The sequence below is a fragment of the Thunnus albacares genome, chromosome 2 (genome assembly GCF_914725855.1).
Source record: "Thunnus albacares chromosome 2, fThuAlb1.1, whole genome shotgun sequence".
NCBI classification, from domain to species: Eukaryota; Metazoa; Chordata; class Actinopteri; order Scombriformes; family Scombridae; genus Thunnus; species Thunnus albacares.
This window is the reverse complement of record NC_058107.1, coordinates 16915338-16938146: the sequence shown is the minus strand read 5'-3', so window position 1 is coordinate 16938146 and position 22809 is coordinate 16915338. Positions and strand designations below refer to the sequence as shown.

The 22809-nt window shown below is 39.8% G+C and overlaps 1 protein-coding gene across 1 annotated transcript in view; it reads right to left on the bottom strand.

The window, feature by feature from the left end:
- The window catches only part of mctp1a (multiple C2 domains, transmembrane 1a), a 145540-nt gene that overhangs the window by 53198 nt on the left and 69533 nt on the right, over positions 1-22809 (bottom strand). Inside the window, 7 exon segments of the mRNA XM_044369228.1 lie at positions 980-1073; positions 8573-8759; positions 9604-9734; positions 10502-10666; positions 15137-15248; positions 17572-17651; positions 17884-18026. Coding sequence (XP_044225163.1) covers positions 980-1073; positions 8573-8759; positions 9604-9734; positions 10502-10666; positions 15137-15248; positions 17572-17651; positions 17884-18026 — 912 coding nt within the window.

The following is a 22809-nucleotide window of genomic DNA, read 5'->3' as shown; positions in this document are numbered from 1 at the left end:
AATTTTACTCTTTTGATTTTTTTTTTTCTTTTAGAAGGAATCCATGATGCTCAGACTGAATGATGAGCTCTACAACGAGGTCACGGAGCAAATTCCTGCTCCGAGTGAAATTCAAAAGCCAGAGAGCCATTAGCCCTGCACTCCGGCTGCTCCGGTCGCTCCACGCAATAACCCAAATCAACCAGCTCCACTCTGTATTGGCTAATGGGACTGTGGCTGCTTCAAATGGAGAAAAACTCTAGACTTTCTTTCTCTCTCTCTCTCTCTCTCTCTCTCTCTCTCTCTATCACACACACACACACACACACACACACACACACACATTTCCTTCTCTGCTAGATAATACAGAGTGAAAAACTAGGCCTGTCCACTGTAGACCTAATTAAAAGTAAGAATTAATGGAGAATGGAGGATTCAGAGAGAGCAAGCAGAGAAAGAGCAGGAGGAGGGAGGAGGAGGGAGAGAGATTTGTTGGTTCAAATGTGTACTTTTTCTCTATTATTCAAATGAGCAGCCTGCATCTTTTCTAAAAATGCAGAGACAAATTTAGCGTCCTGCACAAAGTAGACTTTAACTCTCTCTGAGGATTCTCACAGAGGATCGTCCCTTAAACCAAAATTACACCCTGACTTTATCTTTGGGAAGATTTATGGCAGATTGCTTTTGGAGGAAAATGTGCCACTGAAATTGTTCAATGTCTGGATGCAAAACTCGAGCAAAAGTTATTTAAAGGAAAAAATACTACTGTAATTGATAGTATCAGCTATGAGATGTTTAAGCAGTTTTCACTCTGACAGTAAAGAATCAACAGAAATTGAAGAAAAAAAAACAGCATAATGGAGGCTTATTTGTTATATCATTTCTAAGTGTATGAAAATATGAGCATGCATATGTGAGTGAAAAAATAAGCTTTTGAGAGTGTATACGAGGACTGCAGACGCTACCGTCCTACTGTTTGGACTTAAGCTCAATATCTTACCTGTGACATCCGCTGCCATCAGTCCCTCAGCCCTGATGACTTTCACCTGCACCACACCGACATCTTTCAGGTTGTGCAATGACCTCCACAGGCTCTGAAACATCACAGGAACATGGGGTGAAAGGTCAAAGAGGGTGGCAAATTAGCATTTAAGAGAAAGGCAGGTCAATAGCCTGACATTTCATTAAGAGAGGAAAGGCTAGAATATGTCCTTTAACAGTCCTTATTTGAAAATGTACTGTAGCGTTGGCATTTATAGTCAAGTCTAACAGAGGACAAACGACCGGATTTAATTTCACTGAATAGCTGTGCTCGCTCATTTGAAATGTTTCCTAGCTTTGTACTTTTTAGATAAAAATGGAACTTAACTGATATCGGTAAAGAAGATGAGACATTCAGGAATATATTGTAAAAGGTAAAAGTGAAGAAAAGTAGTGTGTAGATGGAAGTGGAACAAATAGGGATCATTATAGACAATAGGTAAGTTCAACACTACAGTATAACATGGTAAATAGATCATATAAAGTATTAAAACAGAATAGATTTCAGCAGTATACCAGTTCCTAATACACAGTTTGAAGGCCGGCTTGAGGTGAGAATGGACAACATACTGTCTTAATATACAGAACTGTCCAAAACAGTTTGCACATCCTCCTTCCATCCCTAACATGAGCAAAATGCAGTTTTGACCAATAGCTACGACTTTGATGCGTGATTTTGTGTGAATTGTAAGTTCTTTAACCAAAAACCAATTCCCACACAATCAGTCTGGATAATTTAATTGAAGGTGCCGGCCCCTTCCTCATGTGTTGGGCTTCGAAAAAGGTGTGCAAAATAGCAGCATTAGTGTCAGCAGAGGGAGAAAGAAAAAGTTAAAATATATAAAATGTGAAATTAAAGACATCCCAAGAACATATGTGTGCAATATGTAACAAAGGAGGATGAAATGTACAGAAAATTAGAACGATTTACAAAAATGCAATCTAGATATTAATGGTTCTGTAGAGGGCTCACTGTGTACTACCTACACTTGTGTCTGTGTGTTTGTTTACTTTATAGAGAGACAGAGAGAGACCATTAGGCTGATAATATAATAATAGAGATATTGCAGTGAGAAGACACATCCAGTGAAGCGTGAATGGCAATGATATCATAGTTAAGAGGTAAACACACACACACACACATTGACCTCTACACTATCCAGTTCACGCCACATGTAAACAAAAGAGGAAGAAAACACACACTAACAGTAGGTAAACACAACTGTAAAACAGATAATGAAGAAGAAATAATCACACACGCTAAATCACACACCATGAACTTACATTTACATACGCTGTCAAGAGATGAGATTGTCTAAAATGAGAAAGCCAAACACTCTGCTACCATACTTTGTACAAGGTTTTAATAACCATGTACAATGAATTAATAATGACTTTAAAACTAGTTTGTAAATCTGTTGAATAAAGGAAGACCTGTGGAGATCAACAGCTGGGCTATCAGGCACCGACACACACACACACACACAAAGACACACACACACAAACATAAACTCATGCTTTTGTTCACACCCAAATACTCAGGTATAAACACATGCATAGAAAACCTACACTGAGGCCAAATTGAGTAGCATGTCGGCGTGTCTTAAAAGCAGAGTGGAAATGCACTTCACTTCAATTTATTTCTCTCTCTCTCTGGCAATAACCCCTTCCATCCCCACAGGAGTAATTATAATTTAAATTTCAGAGTCAAGGCCAGGCTACAGACTTAATTCATTATTACCAACTCTGTCAGACTCTGCCTGTTTCCAGCGATATCATTGTCCAAAAGCTCTCTAAAGGAGATGAGAGGGGAGAGTGTGTGAAAGAAAGAGAGGGGGAAAAGAGTGTGTGTGAAAGAGAGTAAGAGAGACATACAGAGAGGGAGAGAGAGAGAGAGAGAGAGGGGACAACTCTCAATTTTAAGGCATGATTTCTCTGAAGATAAAGCTGCTTGTTGTGATTATTGGGGGAGCCGCTCAGAGGAGAGACTCAGGGAGAAAAAGAGTCAGAGAGGGGGCACGAGGGAGGCGAAAGACGATGAGACGAGGGCAAACTAAAAGCTGACTAGTTAGCGTGTTGGTGTTCGACAGAAGAGCACAACAGGATAACGATTTCCCGACTGTAAGGCTGGGGATCAAATGTCAATACCGGTACTGACCGAAATGTGTCCATAGAGAATAAAAAATTGTCAAGTTTTGAAAGTTGGCGTTGAATAATTAATTTTGTTGACTATTGTTTAATCAGCTCTTCATTTTCTCTCTCTCTTCACAAGTGTTTTTCTTTTTGTTCCTTGTTTGAGTTTCACTGAATTTAACACTAGACAGCTGTTTTTTTTTTTTACATTCATCTACTGAAGGGGGAAAGTATCTCTGCTCACTTTAAATACCTAGGCACTTAATTTGTGACATCACAGCAAGTTCGGAGCCAATCGTGGTCCGTTATACAACTTACACAAGTGTGATGCGGAAACACGAAGACTCCAGTGCACAAACACTGAGAATGGATTTTACAGTGAACTAAGAGACATCTTCCATCCAGCAGTTCAACTTTTAGAATGAAAAATATTTGCATTTTCTGGATTTTTTTAATTAGAGAGGAAATAGAACTAATTTTAATTAGAATTTTTAACAAGGTAATCGAACTTTTGTGGAAAAACTATGTCAGTGTGTTTTTATATGTTTTATTATGTCTTTGAATAAAAACTTTGCCAATGTTAGACTGTATTTTATTATTATTTTACTATTCTTGTGTTTGGATGCCATTTAAAATGTGAGAAGTTTGGCTTCTTTTGTTAAATGAAAAAGGCTTTTTATAGAGAAACCTGTTTATATTTCTCAAATTAAGGCACTGAAAAAAGGATCTTTTGGTATCATACCAAAACTCAAGTATGATTTTGGCTCTTGTATCAAAAAGGCCCATATTCGATATTCATATGTAAAAACAAAAAATGGCACAGATATCAAAGAATGAGACAAAATGAAATCTTTAATGTACGGATGCAAAGATATTTTTTCACCTTCCAACCCATCCTCCACAATCCATCCCTTCCTCCCACCACACTGACTCCCTGAGGGAACATTTAGGGTTCAGCCTCGATCCACAATTGGTGGTGAAAATAAACCCATCCTCCACAAGAATTTGAATACTCATCAGAAAGATAGCCGGCAATAGATGGACAGACAGACAGGTAGAAAGGAAAAAGAGATGAAGGGAGGCCAAGACCAACCCCCACTCCCTCATTTACCCCTACCCACACACACACATCAGGTCTTAGAGGGTTCAGCAGCACGCAGGTGAGAAAAGAGGATAAGTAGATAAAAGGAGGGAGGAACAGAGGAGCAAAGAGAAAGATGGAAGGACAGCGTTTGCTTTCATAAGACAAACCCTCGCCCTGTCTGTGATTGACAGACACTGTCACTGTGACGTTTTCTTCTTCCCATCTCTGTCACACTACACAGACACACAAACGAATTAGAGCTGGCATAGGCTTATGAATCGCTGTCATCTTTGCATTGTGTCACCTTTCATCAGAGCTGCAAGTAACATTTCACACAGACACACACACACACACACACAGACACACACACACAGACACACAGAACATCTGCCTACCAGCAGCTCAGTTCAGGGGACATTTAATCAAATGACTGAAATGTTCAGATACAAACCAAATGCTAACATCTGATCACAATATAGTTTTTGCAGTTAGTACACAACAAATGAAGCCTTCTTCATGCCTCTTACTAAAAGAAAATGACACAAAACCTTATGTGACGGATGTTATATCATCCGTTGCCACAGTGTATTGCAGGACAATGGTGTCCACCCACAGCACACTCAAAAATCTACTGTTTATAGTATGCATATTGTCTGGTTTGAGTATATTGAATTTGTACATAGTATGGATTTCAGACAGCACTGTTTGTCAAAGTTTTTCTCAAAGTTTACTCTTTTCCTGTCCCACACTTTACTGCAGCCCCTTATCTCACTTCCTGTCCAGGTGATGTCCTTTATCCTCACCTTAGAGCAGTGCACCAGAGAGGGTGGGAGAGGTACTGCATGTGTGTATGTGTGTGTGTGTGTGCAAATACATGGGGGTGGGTGGTGAAGTGCCACCACTTCAGCAGAGGTCACCACGTCCTCCTTCTCTCATCCACCCATCTTGCGGCCACCTCAGGCCCATTAAGAGCCATTAGTGTGTGTGCTCCTTTGCCATCATAATACATAAATCTCTTCCTCTCCTTTTTCCTCTCTCCCTCTGTCCCTCTCTACTTCTGGGAAACAGTAATTAGGGATGAAGGAAAGGTTATAGTGAGCAATAGTACATCTAAGGCAGTTGTCACTAAGTGAGTGTATTGCACCGTGTTGCATATGGCTCTGCCGTCAGCTGCATTCAAAGTAGTTTGCAGTAGAAATTCATGTGTAACCATTCACATGCATACATGCAAGTGTACACAGGCACACATAAACCTGGCATACACACACACACACACACAGTGTGTCACAATGCAGAACAGCTAGAATGAGAGAAACATTAATGAGCTAGGCGCTAGCATCAGAACCCAGCACTCAGGTATCTATTATCTGCTTTCTTCAATGGCCGCAGATTGGGATGAGGAAAAAACACCTGCCAAACGCAGCACAGTGACCTCACTGACACCATATGAGGTATGGTGCGTGTGAGAGAGTGACAACAAGGACAGCTCTGGGATTTAAAATTAGTAATGTCATCACAGAGATGCAGGTTATTAAAGTGAGTCTGCGTGCATGTAGGTGAATGTGTGTGTGTGTTTTTTTTCTTTTTTTTTCTTTTTTTTTACAATATCTAAACTTTGCAATCCACCACTACACACCTCACTAGCTCAAAGTAATCTTATGTATGTGTTTTTATGATGAGCAGGGTGGGCCATGCAGCTGAAAGCTGAGACATGCAAAGGGTTTCAATTGTCTTCTCTTCTTCATCCTATTTGTGAAGATATCTGCTCTTTAAAGCTGTGATGATGACAGCATGGTACTTGTATTGCTCTGCCAACCCCCCTCTTCCTATTAGATAGCTGTCGCAGGTAGGTACTGTTTTTGCATATGTCTATGTGTGTGTGCCTGTGTGTGATTAGCGGTAGTGAATGCTTTGTGCAGGCTTGTGTTGGACAGCTGATTTGTAGCTGATAAAACCAGTCAGTAAAAATGTGCCTGAGCACAATAACATACACCTTCACCGGCACATGCACACACACTGGGCAGATTAGTGAGCTTTGAGCAGCACTGTTATATATTAGTGGTGGTACTTGGTCTTATCAGCGCTCTTTGATAAGGTACATCTTTATTAAATTCTCCAACTGAAAGACGGCCAGTCTGGAGAAAAGGAATATGTTAATAGGTAGAGACCATTCAAGTCTTCAAACCGACCTCACTGTGCCCCTCCATTTGCAACCCCCCACCTTCTTTCACCCTCTATCTCTCCATCCCTTCATCTAACAGGAGGGCCACAGTGGCGACAGACAAAGAACTGATGCTGCCGGGAGAGCGGGACAGAGATGGGGAGTGCAGGAGAGAGAACGAGGCAGGAAAAAGGAGTAGGCGATGGAGGGAAAATGTCTCGCCTTCAGCCGAGCAGAAAAACGGGGTCTGCACGAGTTGTGAGAGAGGTGAAATAGCTTTTTCTTTTCATTTTACACGCCTTCCCTTCCCGGTGCAACCCTCACCCTTTACCTCTCGCCCCCTATTACACACACACACACACACACACACAAACACACACACACACACACATACACTCACGCTCCCTGCCCTCATTTTGTGACTGTGAGAAGAGGCACAGCGTGTGTGTGTCTCGGTCCTAGAGCTCCCCCCTCTGATCTTGGGTGGTTGCTGCAGCGCGGAGGAGAGTGGTCGACCTCCTGTGGCTAGCCAATAAGGCACCGCCACGGTTATTTAGGTCGTGGCACCCGTGTTCGGCCTGTGGAGTCTCGCCGCTGGTGCTTACGCACACATTGGAAGACGCAAACACACACCAGCTGGGACGTACCGTTAACTGAAATTAGAGCACATCCCATAATCACACTGATTCTCACAAACACAAACAGCTACTTATTATAAAGTATGTGAACAGGCACATACAGCATACGCTCACACACAACTACTCTCCTAAAAATGACATGGAATAGGTGCAGTAATGAATGACATGTTGCCCCATTTTTCTCTATTTTTTCTATTAAGTCAAAAATTTTAAATGAAAGCATTAAGTTTTCAATATTTTACATTTTTCTCTTAAAATAAGTCATGACTGCAAGCTAACATGACTGCAGCATTGAGTGATAACACTACAGGACATGAGGTTGATGTGTAGAGAAGTGTTACATGTCAATGAAATCTACTGAAAGCGTGTGCGCGAGCGTGTGTGTGTGAGTGATGTGTGAGTGAGTCTTTGTGGTAAGGAGTAAGGATGACAGGGTGTGAAGGGTTAACTAGGCTAAGACAAAGACATAGGCTGAAACCATTGTGTTGAGTGGAGGGCCTTCGGAGCAGATGGGGCCTCAGGGCTCTCACTTTCTCTCTCACTCTAAAACTAAGCTCAAATCAATGACAACAGCCTAACAAGCCGAGACATTCTACACACAAATAACTGAGCCCACATGCATTAATCATAAATGCACAAATCTCCGTAGGATGCTGATGCAAACAAACCAGCCCGTATCTTCCAAACAGTTATTCCCATCAGCTTGTCTCATTGCTGCCTGTTATAGACTTGTGATCTCCCTTCTCCTTCCCTGACCTCTCAACCCCTCTATTTTCTCTGTGCATCTCATCATTTCCTTCACTCTCGACGTCTCCTAACTTCAAATCTTGCCTGGTGGATTTTCTGTGGAATCTCAGCGCATTTACTTGTGAAAAAAAGATACTCCTTTTGATGAATAAGTGCGATTCTTCAGAATATTTGAATAAACTGTGACTTTATAACAATCAGAAGTCTGATGATGAATGTGTGAGGGAGTTGTCGTTTGACACGTCGGGCTGACTCATGACACAAAAGACACAATAGTTCTCTTTGTCTTTACAACTTGGACATTTCAATGTGCATCACACAGCCATCAATTCAAGCAAGACGCTTCGGTGCCAGGTGGATGGACAGTCAGTAAGGAAGGGGCAACTGCATGACATTCAGCTTACTTGTTTGTAATATTTGCTGTTGATGTGTGTGAACAAATGAAGGCAAGAAAATCAGATAGGCATATGGATTTCGAGTACTCCATGACAGATGAAGGGAACTGCACCATACTGGTCATTGTGTAGTTATATTACGCTTTTTTCTGATTTTATCTTCTATCATTTTATATGGCGTTTTGTCTGGAAGGGTGCAGTCGACAACACAGTATTGCTGGGTAGGTTCGACACCTTTTAAAAGCTACAGCAAGGTCTTTCTAATAGGTCTTTGGGTTGAGCTCTCCACTATTAGTACTTTCTCTCACATATGTTCACTCAATGTAATCTACCTTATCCTAAACTCATTCACACAAAATGAAGCCACTCACAACTTACAATAATACTAACTCACATATCTCTGCATGATCTGGTGTCTCTCATGCGGGTCGTCCAGCATGTTGACTGACAGGTCTGAGATGGAAACGGCGGCGGATGCAGTGAGTGTGACCAGCAGCACCAGCACACCTTCGCATTCCTCCAGCGGCAGGTCCAATTTGTGTGTGTGTTCTTTACTGAGATGCGACAGATCGATTGTACACCTAAAGCACACAAACACACACACGCACACACAGAATTAAAGCAATAGCGTATCGTACATATTCTGTGGGGAAGTTGACTTTGCTGAAACATAGACTGATAAAGGAGGAAGCTGAGCAAAACTACAGAGAAGACAATGAAGAAATGCTCCTCTTGTTGTTTTGAGTATGAAGTTTGCGGGAAAATTGCCTGTAAAGTACTGTCATAATTATCAAATAGTTATCATCTCATCAAAAAAAAATTTATATTGCATGTTGCAATTGAGCATAGCAATAGCAACCCCTTAACAATAGTATACACATAGCAAGAGTCATGTGTGTCGGATATACAGTAAGCAACTGTAGACAACCTGGCCAAAGTTCACACAATTAATACCTTTAAGTAGGCACTTGAGAGCATCTTCTCTTGGCTGGATTGATTTTCTGGCATGCCTTTAACATATCTCCAGCTAATATCAAGGCAGGCCAATAGTAATTATTGGACTTTGGTCAAAGAGTTCAAAGCAAAGGCTTCCTCAAGTGCCTTCATGCTGATGAAAAACTATGAAAAATTCATTTCCACAGGAAATGGCCTAATATCTAGCCAGGGTTTCAATTTTCAAAAGACTGCTATACTTTGCAGTAATCAACTGGATATTGAACAGGAGGTTAAAAAATGAGTAAATCTGGAAAAAATGACACTTTGCCATTTAGGACTAATATTACTGGTAATACTGTCATTATGCAATCCTCTCGCTGAATAGGACCTATATTAAGTCATTCATTTTGGTAAGCTGTTCTACCTAAACAATCTGACAGAAGGCTGAGACATATTTATATACAGGGAGACTGAAAGAGATCTCTGTACCTTCCCATGAAGTCATCCTTCTTGCCAGCATCTTTGTCCCAGACTGTAATATCCACATAGCCTCCGTGCTCCTCATACAGGTGGAAGTCAAACTGCTCTCTCCACTGAGGATTCAGCGTTTTGGGAATTGTCTGAGTGGACGACAGAAGGAAATACATTGTTTGTGTCTGAGTTGTTTATATGACATTGGATCCATACAGTCCATGAACCATCCATGTTATTAGCTAACAAATGTCATATAAACAACTCAGACACAAACAATGTATTTCCTTCTGTAGTCCACTCAGACAATAACATGGATGATTCATGGACTGTATGGATCCAAAGTCATCAGTTGCAGATTTACAAGACAGTGAAAGAGCTAAATTTTGTATATATATATAAAAAAAAAAAAATACACAGAAAGGTGATTTATGACATCTTCCTGCTAAGTAAAGTCCAGAATAAAGAGAAAATGGGAGAAAAGATTTTTGGACTGTTTCTACTGGCAGACAGTGAAGAGACAGAGGTGCCTAAGATGTGCCGAGTGATTAGGAATTTTTATTCATTGTAGGTTTACTGTAGGAGCAAGAATGGTGAGGAAGCAAATACTTTTCTTAATGCAGAAATAGTCCATCTGAAGAAAAATCCTTGTACATGGTTCATAGAAGGTTTTAGCTGTGTTCAAATGTTCAAATAAACATACCATAATTTGTCTTTAATAAGAATTGTATTATTCTACAGGCCTGACTCAATAGTTCCATTATGTACTGAATATGGACAATAATGAAATATTACCGTAAAAACCTTTCCTTTTAACTTTGATTACAGAGCCATTTCTAAAGAAAGCGCCTTATCTGGAATTACACAGTGATGACAGTCAAAAGAAGAAAATACTCTCTAAAACGAGTGCTTTTACCTTGCTCTTATACTTTTGGTGCCCCATCCTGAATTTGACGTAAGGGTCGCTGAGGCCGTTGGCATCCATGGGCTGGAGGCCGCGACCTTCTATCAGACTGATGCTGACTATACCTCGCCACAGCTGGGCTTTTCTATGCACATCTGACAGGCGCATACTCTGATACTGCAGTGAGTAAACACACATTCACAGAAACATTTACACACAGAGACGTGCATACGGACACATGCACACAAACATCCACCCACACACACACACACACACACACAAATACATTAATTAACCACAAGATAGAACTTTTAGGCATATATACACTTTGTAAACCAGAAAATAACCATCAATAACACACCAAAATACATCAAGACAACACAGAAATGAGCAGGCAAAACACAAATGACAACATTGGAACACAAAATGAGATAATTCAACACAATTTACCCCTGAGGTCTGAGCTCACCTGACATGTCAGATCATCACCGAATGACAAGACAGGGTATCCTACTAATTAGTCAACAACTGTTTTGAATCCTGAATGATTTCTAGGGGATGCTGAGAAACTCCACCTCTGTTACATGGTGTTACGTAGTGACATTTTATATGACTATGTTGAAAAATGCAGAACATGTACTGTTCTCTCTGTCTTTTATGAATAACATTTACTTTGAATTCATTGTAGAAGAAACTGCTCAAAGTCTGCACAAGTGTATATACTTAAAAATTGGACAAAATTACGAATATAATAAGTAACTGGGAGGCAAGTGACTTATCCGAAAATGGGCAGACCACTGAGAAGCAGCCCAACTCTGAACATTTCTTATTCCGTCTGGCCATACTGCCAGTTGACAGCACTACAAATTGATTGATGATTTTATTACATATTTAAGTCTATTTTTTCCAACAGTTTTCTCACCACTTACAGGCCTATTTAACCTCTCTTTGAATCATGTCAGTATCCTTCACTAAAACAAAGAGCAGGGTATTTATTTGTCAAACAAATACACCCCTCTCTCACTCCCTCTCTGCCTTTCTCTCTCCTCCTTCCTCGTTAGGGAGAATTTATTAGCATAGCTTTTGTTTTGTGGGTGAATTTCATTAAACTCTGAACAAACCCTGCCTCGCAAGCGCAGGCCTTTGATCTGGAGACGGAGCCTCTTAATTTCCATTCTCCAGACATTAAACAATGCGAATGGCCCCCTGCAATACAGCCAACCTCCCATACAGCAACTCCCACCTCTTTTATTTCTCCTGTTCACTTGCTGCTAACACACTGTATGCTAATGATGAGAGGTCGCCATTATATCCTTCTCGAGCACAATCCTAATTGTTTCCTTGTTTTGTTGCTACATATTTCTCGTTACAGAAAACCATGGGCTATTTGGATTGGAAGTCTATATCCCTCTGCCAGAACACAGCAGGAGAGAGATCATGCACGGAGATGTTCAGAGGCTGAAAGTCTTACAGCACGTTAAATTTAAGAGCTAATACACGGTTCAACTTTTGTCAGCTCTTTGGATGAAGAAAAACGTTTGAAGTGCCAAAACAAGCATTTTGCCTCGTGCTGAAGTTAGAGAGACCTGGATTTAATATGCCTCTGACTCATAATTATTATCTCAAACTACTTCTTGAATAGTTTGTATCATCTACTGTGGGTTCAACACTCATAGATGCTTCATTAAAAAGAAGTGGTTGTGTAAAAATAACTGTGTACTGTAAGCAGTCGAGCATGAAGGCAGGGAGGGACTCAGGAGCAGCGCCTTTTTTGGTTGGGTAGCACACTAGCTAGTTAGTTAGTGTTTGAGCTCATTCCCGAGTCACAGGCGGGGTGGCCCAGTTTGGAGGCTTCAAAGGCTTGATTTGGGGAAGCGCGATACAGCAGGACGTCTGCCCAGCTCCAACCAAGCACACTTCAAATATGTATCTGTGTCTCTTGGTGGTTATCGAACTTTTTACTGTTGGTTAAGGAAAAGTGAGTACCTCTAGGTGCAATTTAGGAGATTGACTGAAAGTAAAACTGAGTTTCCAGACTCAGCCACTGTTTCTTTCTCAATGGCAACTTTTAAACAGCACAGGAAAAGACACCAAATTACTGCAGTAAATGAGAATTATACGCAAACTTATGTGAGAAAATCAATTTATGTGCACTAAATTGTTCCGGATAAAAAAGACAAGATAGGCGCTACATGCATGAGCCAATGAGAAGAAGCAGATCCTCAACCAGCATGCTCTCTGTTCAACCTGACGGCCCACAAGAATAATAAAAAAAAGAAACCAAAAGGTAGCAGTCTCTTATGTATGGCAAGATGGGAACTCAAAAGAATGTGAACTCGAAGGGTTTCCACTTGATGTAAAGGGGTCGAAGAGTCATTCAACATAGTCAACAATCAACAGGCGTTCTTATTGCACAGTTGATTTGCTGTACAGGACTCCTTTAAAACCCCTAAAAGCAAACCAATTGCTCTATTTTCTCACACAGCAGCTGCAATACACTGCGTAGATCAAAGGTGGAAGAAATATGATATTTAAATATAGAATATTTTGTACTTGGGGCCCAAGTTGAGCAGAAGCACTGCACTTTTAAACTGCTGAAAAGGACAAAGCTGGAAATACTAAACATGTTTAAAAACATAATCTAAAATGGATTATGAAATACAACAAAAATTCACTGTAATCTATTACTTCCACCCTTGGTGTCTATTTATATAACTTTTGTCTTGCCTTCACACTTGTAAATATGAACAGGCGTGGTGGCACATACAAAAAGAGTTTACATGACCTCAGGTGATGTAAAAACAGGTGTTTTTGGTGGTATATTGCAGCTTGTGGAAAATAAGCTGGTGACAATGAGAACCAAAGAACTGATAAAGAAAGAAAACTGCTAATACCACTGTGGGAGGAGGAAAAGGAGGGAGGAAAGGAGAGGGCCAGGGAGACTCCATCCATGTACCAGGACACCAGTGAAGAGTGCAGGATAGGTGAGGTGCAGTGCGGTCGATAGTGGGGTTACAGTACAGTTGGAAGTTTGCGGGTGGGGGAGTTACATGCTGTTTTAGTTTACCTTACTAGATCGTTTCCAGTTCCTTCTCAAAAGCATGGTCTGTAAATGAGACAAAGCGGTTACAGAGCACCCCCCAATGTCTCCCACTTAGAGCTGCAGGGTCAGAGGTTAAAGGGCATGGGGTGTATGAAGATCAGATGTTAGCCCTGGCCTGGTGCAAGGGAGGGTTAGATAAGGAGTGGGGCAGTTGTCATTCATGCATGTTAAGTAAGCAGGAAGTGTGTAAGAAGCGCTCTTACTTGTCATATGGTGTTATGAAGTATTTGCATACGCAGACATGCGCACACACGTACAGATAAACATGTATGTATACATTAGATGCAGTTTGTGCCTCTCATACTGTATAACCATCATTTTTATACTTGATACTTTCACAAAGTGCATTTCCATTCCTAGAACCAAAGAAAGACAGCAATTGAAAATGAAACTGCTTACGTGTTCACTTTGCTTGGTTTTTACTTCTTTGTTCAGGTCCAATAATGACAATTTGAGAAACAATTGCTCTTTCAAAGTTTCAAATATAAAAATAATCATTACCCAAGAGGACTATTTACATGTGCATAAATACACTCACATAATGTTCAATTTCCAGTGTCATCCCAACACTCATCAACTTGAAAATAAGCACTGTATAAAGCAGATCATCATGTACAGAAACACTGTTGATGCTGCATTGTGACTACAATGACCACATTATTAGCAGTTTAACCGAACGTTAATTTAAAAGTAGATTAAAGGTTCAGTATTCTTCCCTTACCATGCCAGTAGGTGGCAACAGAGTGTCATTTAGAATGCACTAGTATAACCTTGTACTCATTTTCTTCACAGTTGGAGAAATCCAAAATGATGCTTAACCTAAATAGAGTTTATTTGTTCTGTCAAATGTGGACTCTCTGAACTACAGTACTAAATAAGCAGCAGAATTAAGACATCAGATCAAAAGGAATAAAATATTTCCCCCATGACTCTGCCTTGTTCCGAATCGAGCATGCAGGGGTCCAATTAACCAAACAAATAATTGAACAGAAATAAATGCAACTCTGAAACATCGAGCACGTCCGTAGAGGCACCAGCCAACATAATTAGGAAAGAGAATCCAGTGCTCTTTGAACATGGAACTTTTCCACAGAACATATTAATTACACTTGTGTTTATGCATATGTATTTGCTGAGTTGAAGAGTTTCCAGTAACTGAGGATGAATGAAGCCAGCACATTCCAGTTCAACACAGCCTGCCTGGGTTCCTGATGTACGAGGACAGAGTTCACTTAAGCTAAAATAACACCGTTGCTGAACTTTGATTAAAGATATTATAAAACTTAAATTGATTTGTTTGGTTTTCTTACCAAAAAAACAGCTATGCTAGACTTAATTCATCAGGTTTTCTATATTTAGCTACAGTATATCAGGCATATTATTCCTTATCTTGGTGTAACATGTCAAAGATGATATACAGTGGGGCAAGTTAGAAAGGGAGGTATGATTCCTCTTAATGAGAAGGAAAAGTAGTGTTTGCAGGAAGAGTGACAGAAAAAGAGATGAATGAGTAATCTGACTGAGAGTTTATTCAGTTTTCTTACAGCATCCCTCATGTCTCCCTCCTTCGGTGACAGTGTCACAGCTAGTTCCAGGCTGCCCAGGTCATGTTCAGGGTACTGTGGGTCCTTCAGGTCCAGTGTCACATCCAATGTCCTACAGGGAAGCACAGGTTCACATAAAAAAACATACTATACAAATATTGTACATTCATAGCCATATAGTGTATTGATTCCACGTAAATAAATGCATGCAGATAAGAAAAACCCAATCATCTTAACACAGAGTGAAGACATATATTTAGTCAGTTAAAGTCTGACTCAACGGATGTGGAGTACTGAGATAAGCCGTCCCACTAAGTGATTACTATATTCTGCTACCTTCTTCTCTCCTTTCCAGTCTCCACTGTTGTTTCAGTGAGTAACAACGACAACAATCAGTCAGCCGAGCCAACCATCCTAAATTATGCATAAACCAGGTAATTATTGAGGTAACAGCAAAGCTTGTAATTACTAATAACAAGAGCACACAGTATTTAACAAAAGCGCTGTGAGTTTACGTAAATTCAGGCCTGATCTTGACAATTCTGAATGGTTCAAAGTCACAATCCCTAATTCAAATTGTTTTTTAAAAATGGGCACCTTCCACTAAAACTCAGAACACAACACTGAAACTTGCTATCACTCCATAACTGATTGACAGGGATTAATAGTACACAACAGCAAAAGTTAGAAATGTTTTATGGTGCTGTTCAGTGTTCGGTTACATCGGTAGCGCTAGAAAAAACACCAGATAATTTGGTTCTAATATACTAGAATGGAAAAAGACAGATCTTTGACACTGAAACATCGCTGCCTTGCTGCCTGCTGCTTGTGTGGTTGGTTTGACTTCCTGTCAGTTGGAGACGACATTAGGAAACTGCACACACCAGAGTAAACTCTGAGGTTTCATTTCTAACATCTCCCTCTTCTCTTCCTCCTATCACACATTACACTCATCCACAAACTGCATTCATTATTGATCTAGCTGACTGACATTATTATCTAATTTGAGCTTAAGTTGACAATAAATGTCATTTTAAGAATTTCCATTCATGTGATTCCCTTTTTTGTCACTTACTCTTTGCTAGTTCATGATAACATATATAATGTAATGGAAATGGAAAAATGGAAATGTAGCAAATACGTTTCACACCTTTCTAAGAGAAAAAGTGCATCAAGTGAACACATTGAACAACATTACAGTTTTAACTAGAAAATGCAAGAAATTGCGTATGATTGCTGGAAGCTGAATTGCATTGAAATTCTACCAAGGCTAATGTTGGCTGCAGGTAGCATAAAACCTACAACCTATTGTTTTTAAGAAAGCAATGCGATGCACTGCGCTTACATGTGACACAGCAAACTGTAAGATCAGATTTTCATATTTAGACTTTTAATTGCATAAAAAATAAGGGTTGCAGCCCTTCTTATAATAATTAAAGGGCACTGGGGTCACATTGAATGATGGTACATAGTAAACATATAAAGCATTTTTTTTCATAAGCAAAATGTTATGAGTTCTGTCCTGAGTGAGTATTAAACTCAGAACCCTGTGATTTAACAGGAAAACTGACCATGAACAAGGTTTAACCACTGAGCCAGCACAGATCCCTGAAGCATAAAGCACAAATTCACATTTTGTTAAGGAGAAACTGATTTGTCTGAAACAAAGCTTCTAGCTCAATGACATGACTAGCATGATTAGCAGTAGGACTAGTTGAGCATGAGGATGTATAATATGTGTACACAGTGTGTGATTTTAAGAAACACAAGAGTGAGAAGACATAGCCTTCTGATTGTATTCTAGTCAATGAGTGCGTGATAGCGCTCTCCCTATCAATTAAGGTTTAGATCTCGAAAACTATAACTCCTATGGGTTATATGTTTACATTTTGAGAGAGAGGAGGCTTGTGCCATTATTTTAAGGTGTGTGCTTGGAGAGTTAACACTGTGGAAGTGAGACATGTCTGGAATTTTTTTTCTTGTCTAAAAAAATCTCTGCTCTTCCCTGATCACATGACACTTTGATGAGGTCCGAAAACTACTGCAAAAGCCTCCACTTTGGACTAAAATTACTCCAAAAACTTTCAGCAATCACACAGTTTAATTCCTTCTCATATATTTCTCTGTGCTGTCAGAATCAAACCCTGATATGCTTCATGAGGTTTGAAGTGAGTTTCCAAAGGCTGCCACAAGAGGGAGGCAAATGCAAGAAAAGAGAGGCAGCTGCTTGAACAATCCCTGAAACCTGAACATTTATTGTTTCTTGACACATCACAGGGTTATGCAGCTAGCGACACAAATAAAATCAGCAGAGACAGAGCACATGAGGGTTTAGTAGAAAGGAAGGAGAGAGAAGAGAGGATAAGGGAAGTGTTAATAGAAAAGGAAAAGAGGGAAGAAAAGGGAAATAAGCCAAGGCAACAAGATAAAGAGACCTCTGATGCTCCAGTGACTCCAGGTAGAGGTATGCTGAGCCCATGAAATCATCCTGAAGTCCAAAGTCATAGTCAAAAACCTACAGAGACACAATACAGCCGTAACTGTCAATAGAGGATCCTTACAAACCACACTGCAAATGTCTTCTGTCTCTGACATTATTTGCACATTGACGTGTCATAACTGTCTTAAAAAGGAAGCTTGTAAAACATTATGTGTTCATGTCCAGTGAGACTTAACAATCCCCCAATAAAACATCAATTTGTATTAAAGCAGCATGACACCTGATGCTCAGGATTAATCTGCTGTACCTTGACATACAGCGGGTCCCTCAGTGTCTCCACCAGAAGGCTGACTCTCTCCTCCCACACTGGGTTGAGGTTCTTATGGATGGTCTTACTCCTGAACACCTCCTTCCCTGCAATCTTAAACTTCACATATGGGTCACTGGTCCCTGGGGAGAAAGACATCATACACACAGGATTAAGGTATATACTGCCTATTTAACTATCTATAGAGTAAAGCATTAGGGTCAAATTGAAAGTTTAAGAAGATCAACCCTTCTTCAGCTGGTCTCATTTCTAATTGTAGTATTTATATCTACAATTAGGAATGTGATTCAAATTAGCCTTGCATGCTGATGATTAAAAAAATACAAAAATACTTTCTTTCTCTCAAATCATTTTCACAACCAGAAACACAAAGACAGTGGTGCACGCTGCTTTGAAGGCCTAAAGAGAGTATCAGGTGTATCATGTGACTGATATGATGACAAATTTCACTATTGAAGCTGGGTCCCATACAGTGCCTCTATTTGACCACTAGATGGGACCATTGATTCACATTTGTATTATTCTGCAAAAGTGGCTGGTGATTTTGGTGGAAGCTGACTACTATGAAACTAGTCCTTGAGAACATGAATTAGGCCTGCATGTTTACAAACATTTCACAAATAAAAATAGTGTATGCACAAATTAACACTTGATCTAACATACATAAATGTAGACATAAATATGCACTAAGGCCCACAGTATATAACACACACGCATGCTGTATTTGGTGAGGTACATAAAATGTAAATAGGCTAGAAGGTCTAGAATTATAGTCTCTATGCATTCACTATTCATCATGACACGATATATAATTCTTAATCTACATGTTATTTCCCTGATAAATGGGTATTGATCCTCCTGCCCATTACATTTGTGCCTTATTCTACCCTCCTATTCCCAAAGGTCCATGAACTTCAGAATAAGTCAACTGGTTTGACAGGCAAAGAATGTCAGAGACCAGATAAAAACACACCATAAAGGCAGAGAACACGGTCAACTTAAGGATTATGGAGACCATGAAGTAAAATTAATTTAATTTAAATTAATTTCTTAATGACATTCAGTCCAGTAGACAAGTTCATAAGTTCACTGCATCTGAATAAAAATGACACGCAACAACATAGATTTAGAGAGACTGTGAAGTATTCGTAATGGCAGTGGTTGCATTCAGAGCTGTGTTTGTCTTGGAGATAATCAGGTTTACCGGCTTGGCAGTCTGTTCACGTCCAGATTCAGATAAAAATAAAATGGCCAAAGGGAGCTGGTCCGGACTAATGAAAGGCATTTCACATAAATACATATTTACTTCACATGCACGCATACATGAAGTACATACAAGATACACAGGGGAGCTCATTTCCTTTTATTTATGATTATTTTATATGAGTGCTATGTTTCTCCTTGGACGGTGTAGTGGCCAGAGACCACAATGTTTCGCAGTGAGGGAGTTACAGATACTGCATGTGATATTGGTACAGTAGGTGAGACACTCATTGTAAGCAAGATGAACAGTAATAGAGGGTTGACCAACCATTTTTTACAATTTGCAAATTGTAGCATATATCATTCAAAATACTATTAAACTTATGTAAATATAATAGTCACATGAAGATAATCCTGAGCAAAAAGAGGCACATGAACACAAAGATAATATTATAGATAAAAACACCCTGGTAGGGTGCCCCTATTGACATGTACTTTCACTGTACATGCCTGACTGCTCTAAGGTCATGATATGACTGCAAAAGTAAAATACATCACTTCATACATCATTTTCCTCCCTTTCAAAATTTTAGTCGGTACTACTTTATGCTCTCTCTTTTATCTGTTGTCGTTCCCTCCATCTTTGCCATCCACAGATCCCAGTACCTTTCATCTCATCACCCCTTGCAGTGTTTATACATGTAACTGTAAAGATGATCAGCAGTAACCTCCAGTGAAACAGTACACTGAACTTATCTGTTTGTTTGTCTGTGTCTCAAATCAGTGTCATGTTATCATCCACTGTGACAAAAGTGATTACCAAGCAAATCGCAGGGGAAGGAAGGTAATCCTATTATCAAACAATTCAAAACACTCTGTGCCTGCGGTTTATACTTTCTTCCAGCAACTCTGGGGAAAAAACAAGAATGTAAGTGAATATATAAACTATACCTTATAGTGCAGTATATACCATATGTTGACTGGCTGTGAAGATCACAAGCAACCGTAAACCTGAAGCATATTGTTTACCTGTTATGATAATCTGCCCTGTTTTCTAAGATAGCCATGACGGTGGTTGTGTTGTAGACAAGGCTGACATTGAGGATACTTGTTGATAAAAGACTGAGCTCTCTCAGTGTTTGCAAATGTCAATTCAAGAGGGACTCTTGCTCTATCATCTCAAGGGGAAAAAATGCAAATATATAACTCTCACACAAAGACTTGACTGATGCTCACTAAAGGCAGTGAAGAGTACTAATGGCGAGACTGACATGGGTTATTTTGTAATTACAAGAGATTTGAGCAAAAAGATATGGTTCTGCTGATAAAGAGCAAGTAATTGTCAGGAATATTATATTATTAACTTGTCATTTGGATCCTGTATAAATGTGTCATTGACAATATTAAACACAAAATCTGCTTGGTGTGAGTAAAAACTGCTGACTTGATTCTCAGCTGCCAGCAAGCTTTGATGCCAGAGTGGCAAAATACTGTATGCACTAACATTGGCCTCTGGGAAAAAATGTCCACTTCTTCACATGTAAACAATCTAAAACACTCTAACGCACACCAGAAACATACAGACACACACACACACCCTTTTACACACCGTTGCCTTTGACATATCACTGCAGGACAGCTGCAGCAAGGAGACACAGAAGAAAAAAGGAGCAGAGAAGAAAGGCAGCTAGCAGTGTCTGGGATTGCGTCTGCTGTTTGTAATGTTATAGCATATAGCACAGTAAATAGAAAAGACAATTCAAGCATGAAATACATAAACAGGAAACAATTCCTTGTAAGAGAACTAAAGAAGACTCAAGGACTTAAGAGAAGTGGTCCTTTACTGCATTATGGAGGCATCATTTTTTCTCTCTTTCTATGTCCCACCAGGTCGATATTTCCCAGACACACACCACTGGCTCTGAACCTCTGCATCCCACAGTGCCAGCTTTATAGTGCCATAAACACACACACAGGCTGAAAAGTATGAAATGAAGAAGGCTGGTGCTGTGCAGTAGGTGGGTGTTGGCTGAATATAAGTGAGCGTGGGAATAGCACAGAGGAGTGATGGCAGAGGTGCTTTCTTGGAAATCAACCATCATACCACATTTATAGAATCTTTCCCCATGGTTGGGGAAAGTCCATCAAGAGAGAAAGTGATTGTATGTCCCATATAAGAGCTGGTGGGTGGATAGGTCAATAAGCAATAGGTATTATAAGAGCAATAGACCTGAAGAAGAAGAATTAACAGTGGCTGACAAATGCCTAAAACCAGTTGAGGTTCGAGACAGTAGGTTTGATAGATTTGTGCACCCTGGATGGTTGTCCACCTTACAGGCAGAAGGCTGACAGATGGAAGTGCTGGGTAAGGGAAGAGTGGGAATAAGAAGTCAACGTGTCATACATTGATGAACTGCAAAGTAAGTAAGTGCCATAGGTATGCATGGAAGTGCAGCTGTAGAGAGCAAAAAGCGATTTTCTGTCTTCTACCATTGAGTGCCATTAGTACTGATGCTTATGGGCTAAAGACTCTTTGAAAAAGTTGTAATTATGTTTTAGAAGATTTAACTCTAAAAAGTAAATGATTGCATTGTAATGTCTACAATGTATGTACCATGAGTTTCTAAATACACCCTGCAGGACAACGCTCGATCGACACTTGATATGCAACATTCAGTGATTCAAGTCTGTTTTTTCAGCTTTGCATGTTGGGATTAACACTTTGTTAACAGGAGAATTAACTGAAAACAAAAGCAGGTCAAAACACAGCAATTGTGTGCTCCAATAAAACACAACTTATCAAAAAATAGAATTCAAACTTATCATGTTTTTATTGCTCAGACCTCAAATACAGAAGTTCACTTTGAAGGAATGAGGGTCAGGAAAGAGTTACTGCTGAAACCAGGCTGAAAGAACATTGGTTGTAACTAATAACGTTACTGATGTTTATTTTAACACCAGGTGTAGAGATACATTTAATTTGCCACATATAATACCAGGTTATTTCAGGGCATACATTAACATAGGAACAAATACAGACATAGTAAACCCTGTCTCTGGAACAAGGGCTTTTCTGTAAGCCCTGTTCTTAGAACTGAAAATCCAGGAATTTCCTGAATTTCAACATTTAAGATAGTTAACTCCTTTATCCTCCTTTCTTTAAGAACCTCCTGGGTCCACAGACTGGTGGTGAGCAAGTATGCGAGTGTGTGAGTCATATTATTCATCTTCTATGATGATACTGAAACCAACCACTAAACAGTGTAATAGTAGCTGAGAGCAGAAATAAACGTGTGTGTGAGAGGACCCAGCGGCATACTCAGCAGGTAAATTTGCTTTGGGTGTGGCACACAAGCAGATCTAAAAGCCCCTCATAGACTTATTTTTGAAAGCTGCACTCTGTCTTCCTGACAGGCAGTTGAAAACATAATCCACTACACATTTATCTCGACTGAACACCTAATGGGCAGCGGCCATAAAATACTGCTCACTGCATCTGCCTGCCAGTAAGCCAGCTGCCCTGTCAGACACCTGAGAATGCAGCAAACTGGCAATCTGTGATCCTAAATCCATAAATGAAAGGGTAGCCCCACTACCAATAATCAAAATACATGATTATAACCTCCTATCACCTTTGAATTGGCAGGTCATTTGTAAGCATTTGAGCAAACAAACATTTAGATCGATTTGGATACACAAAAT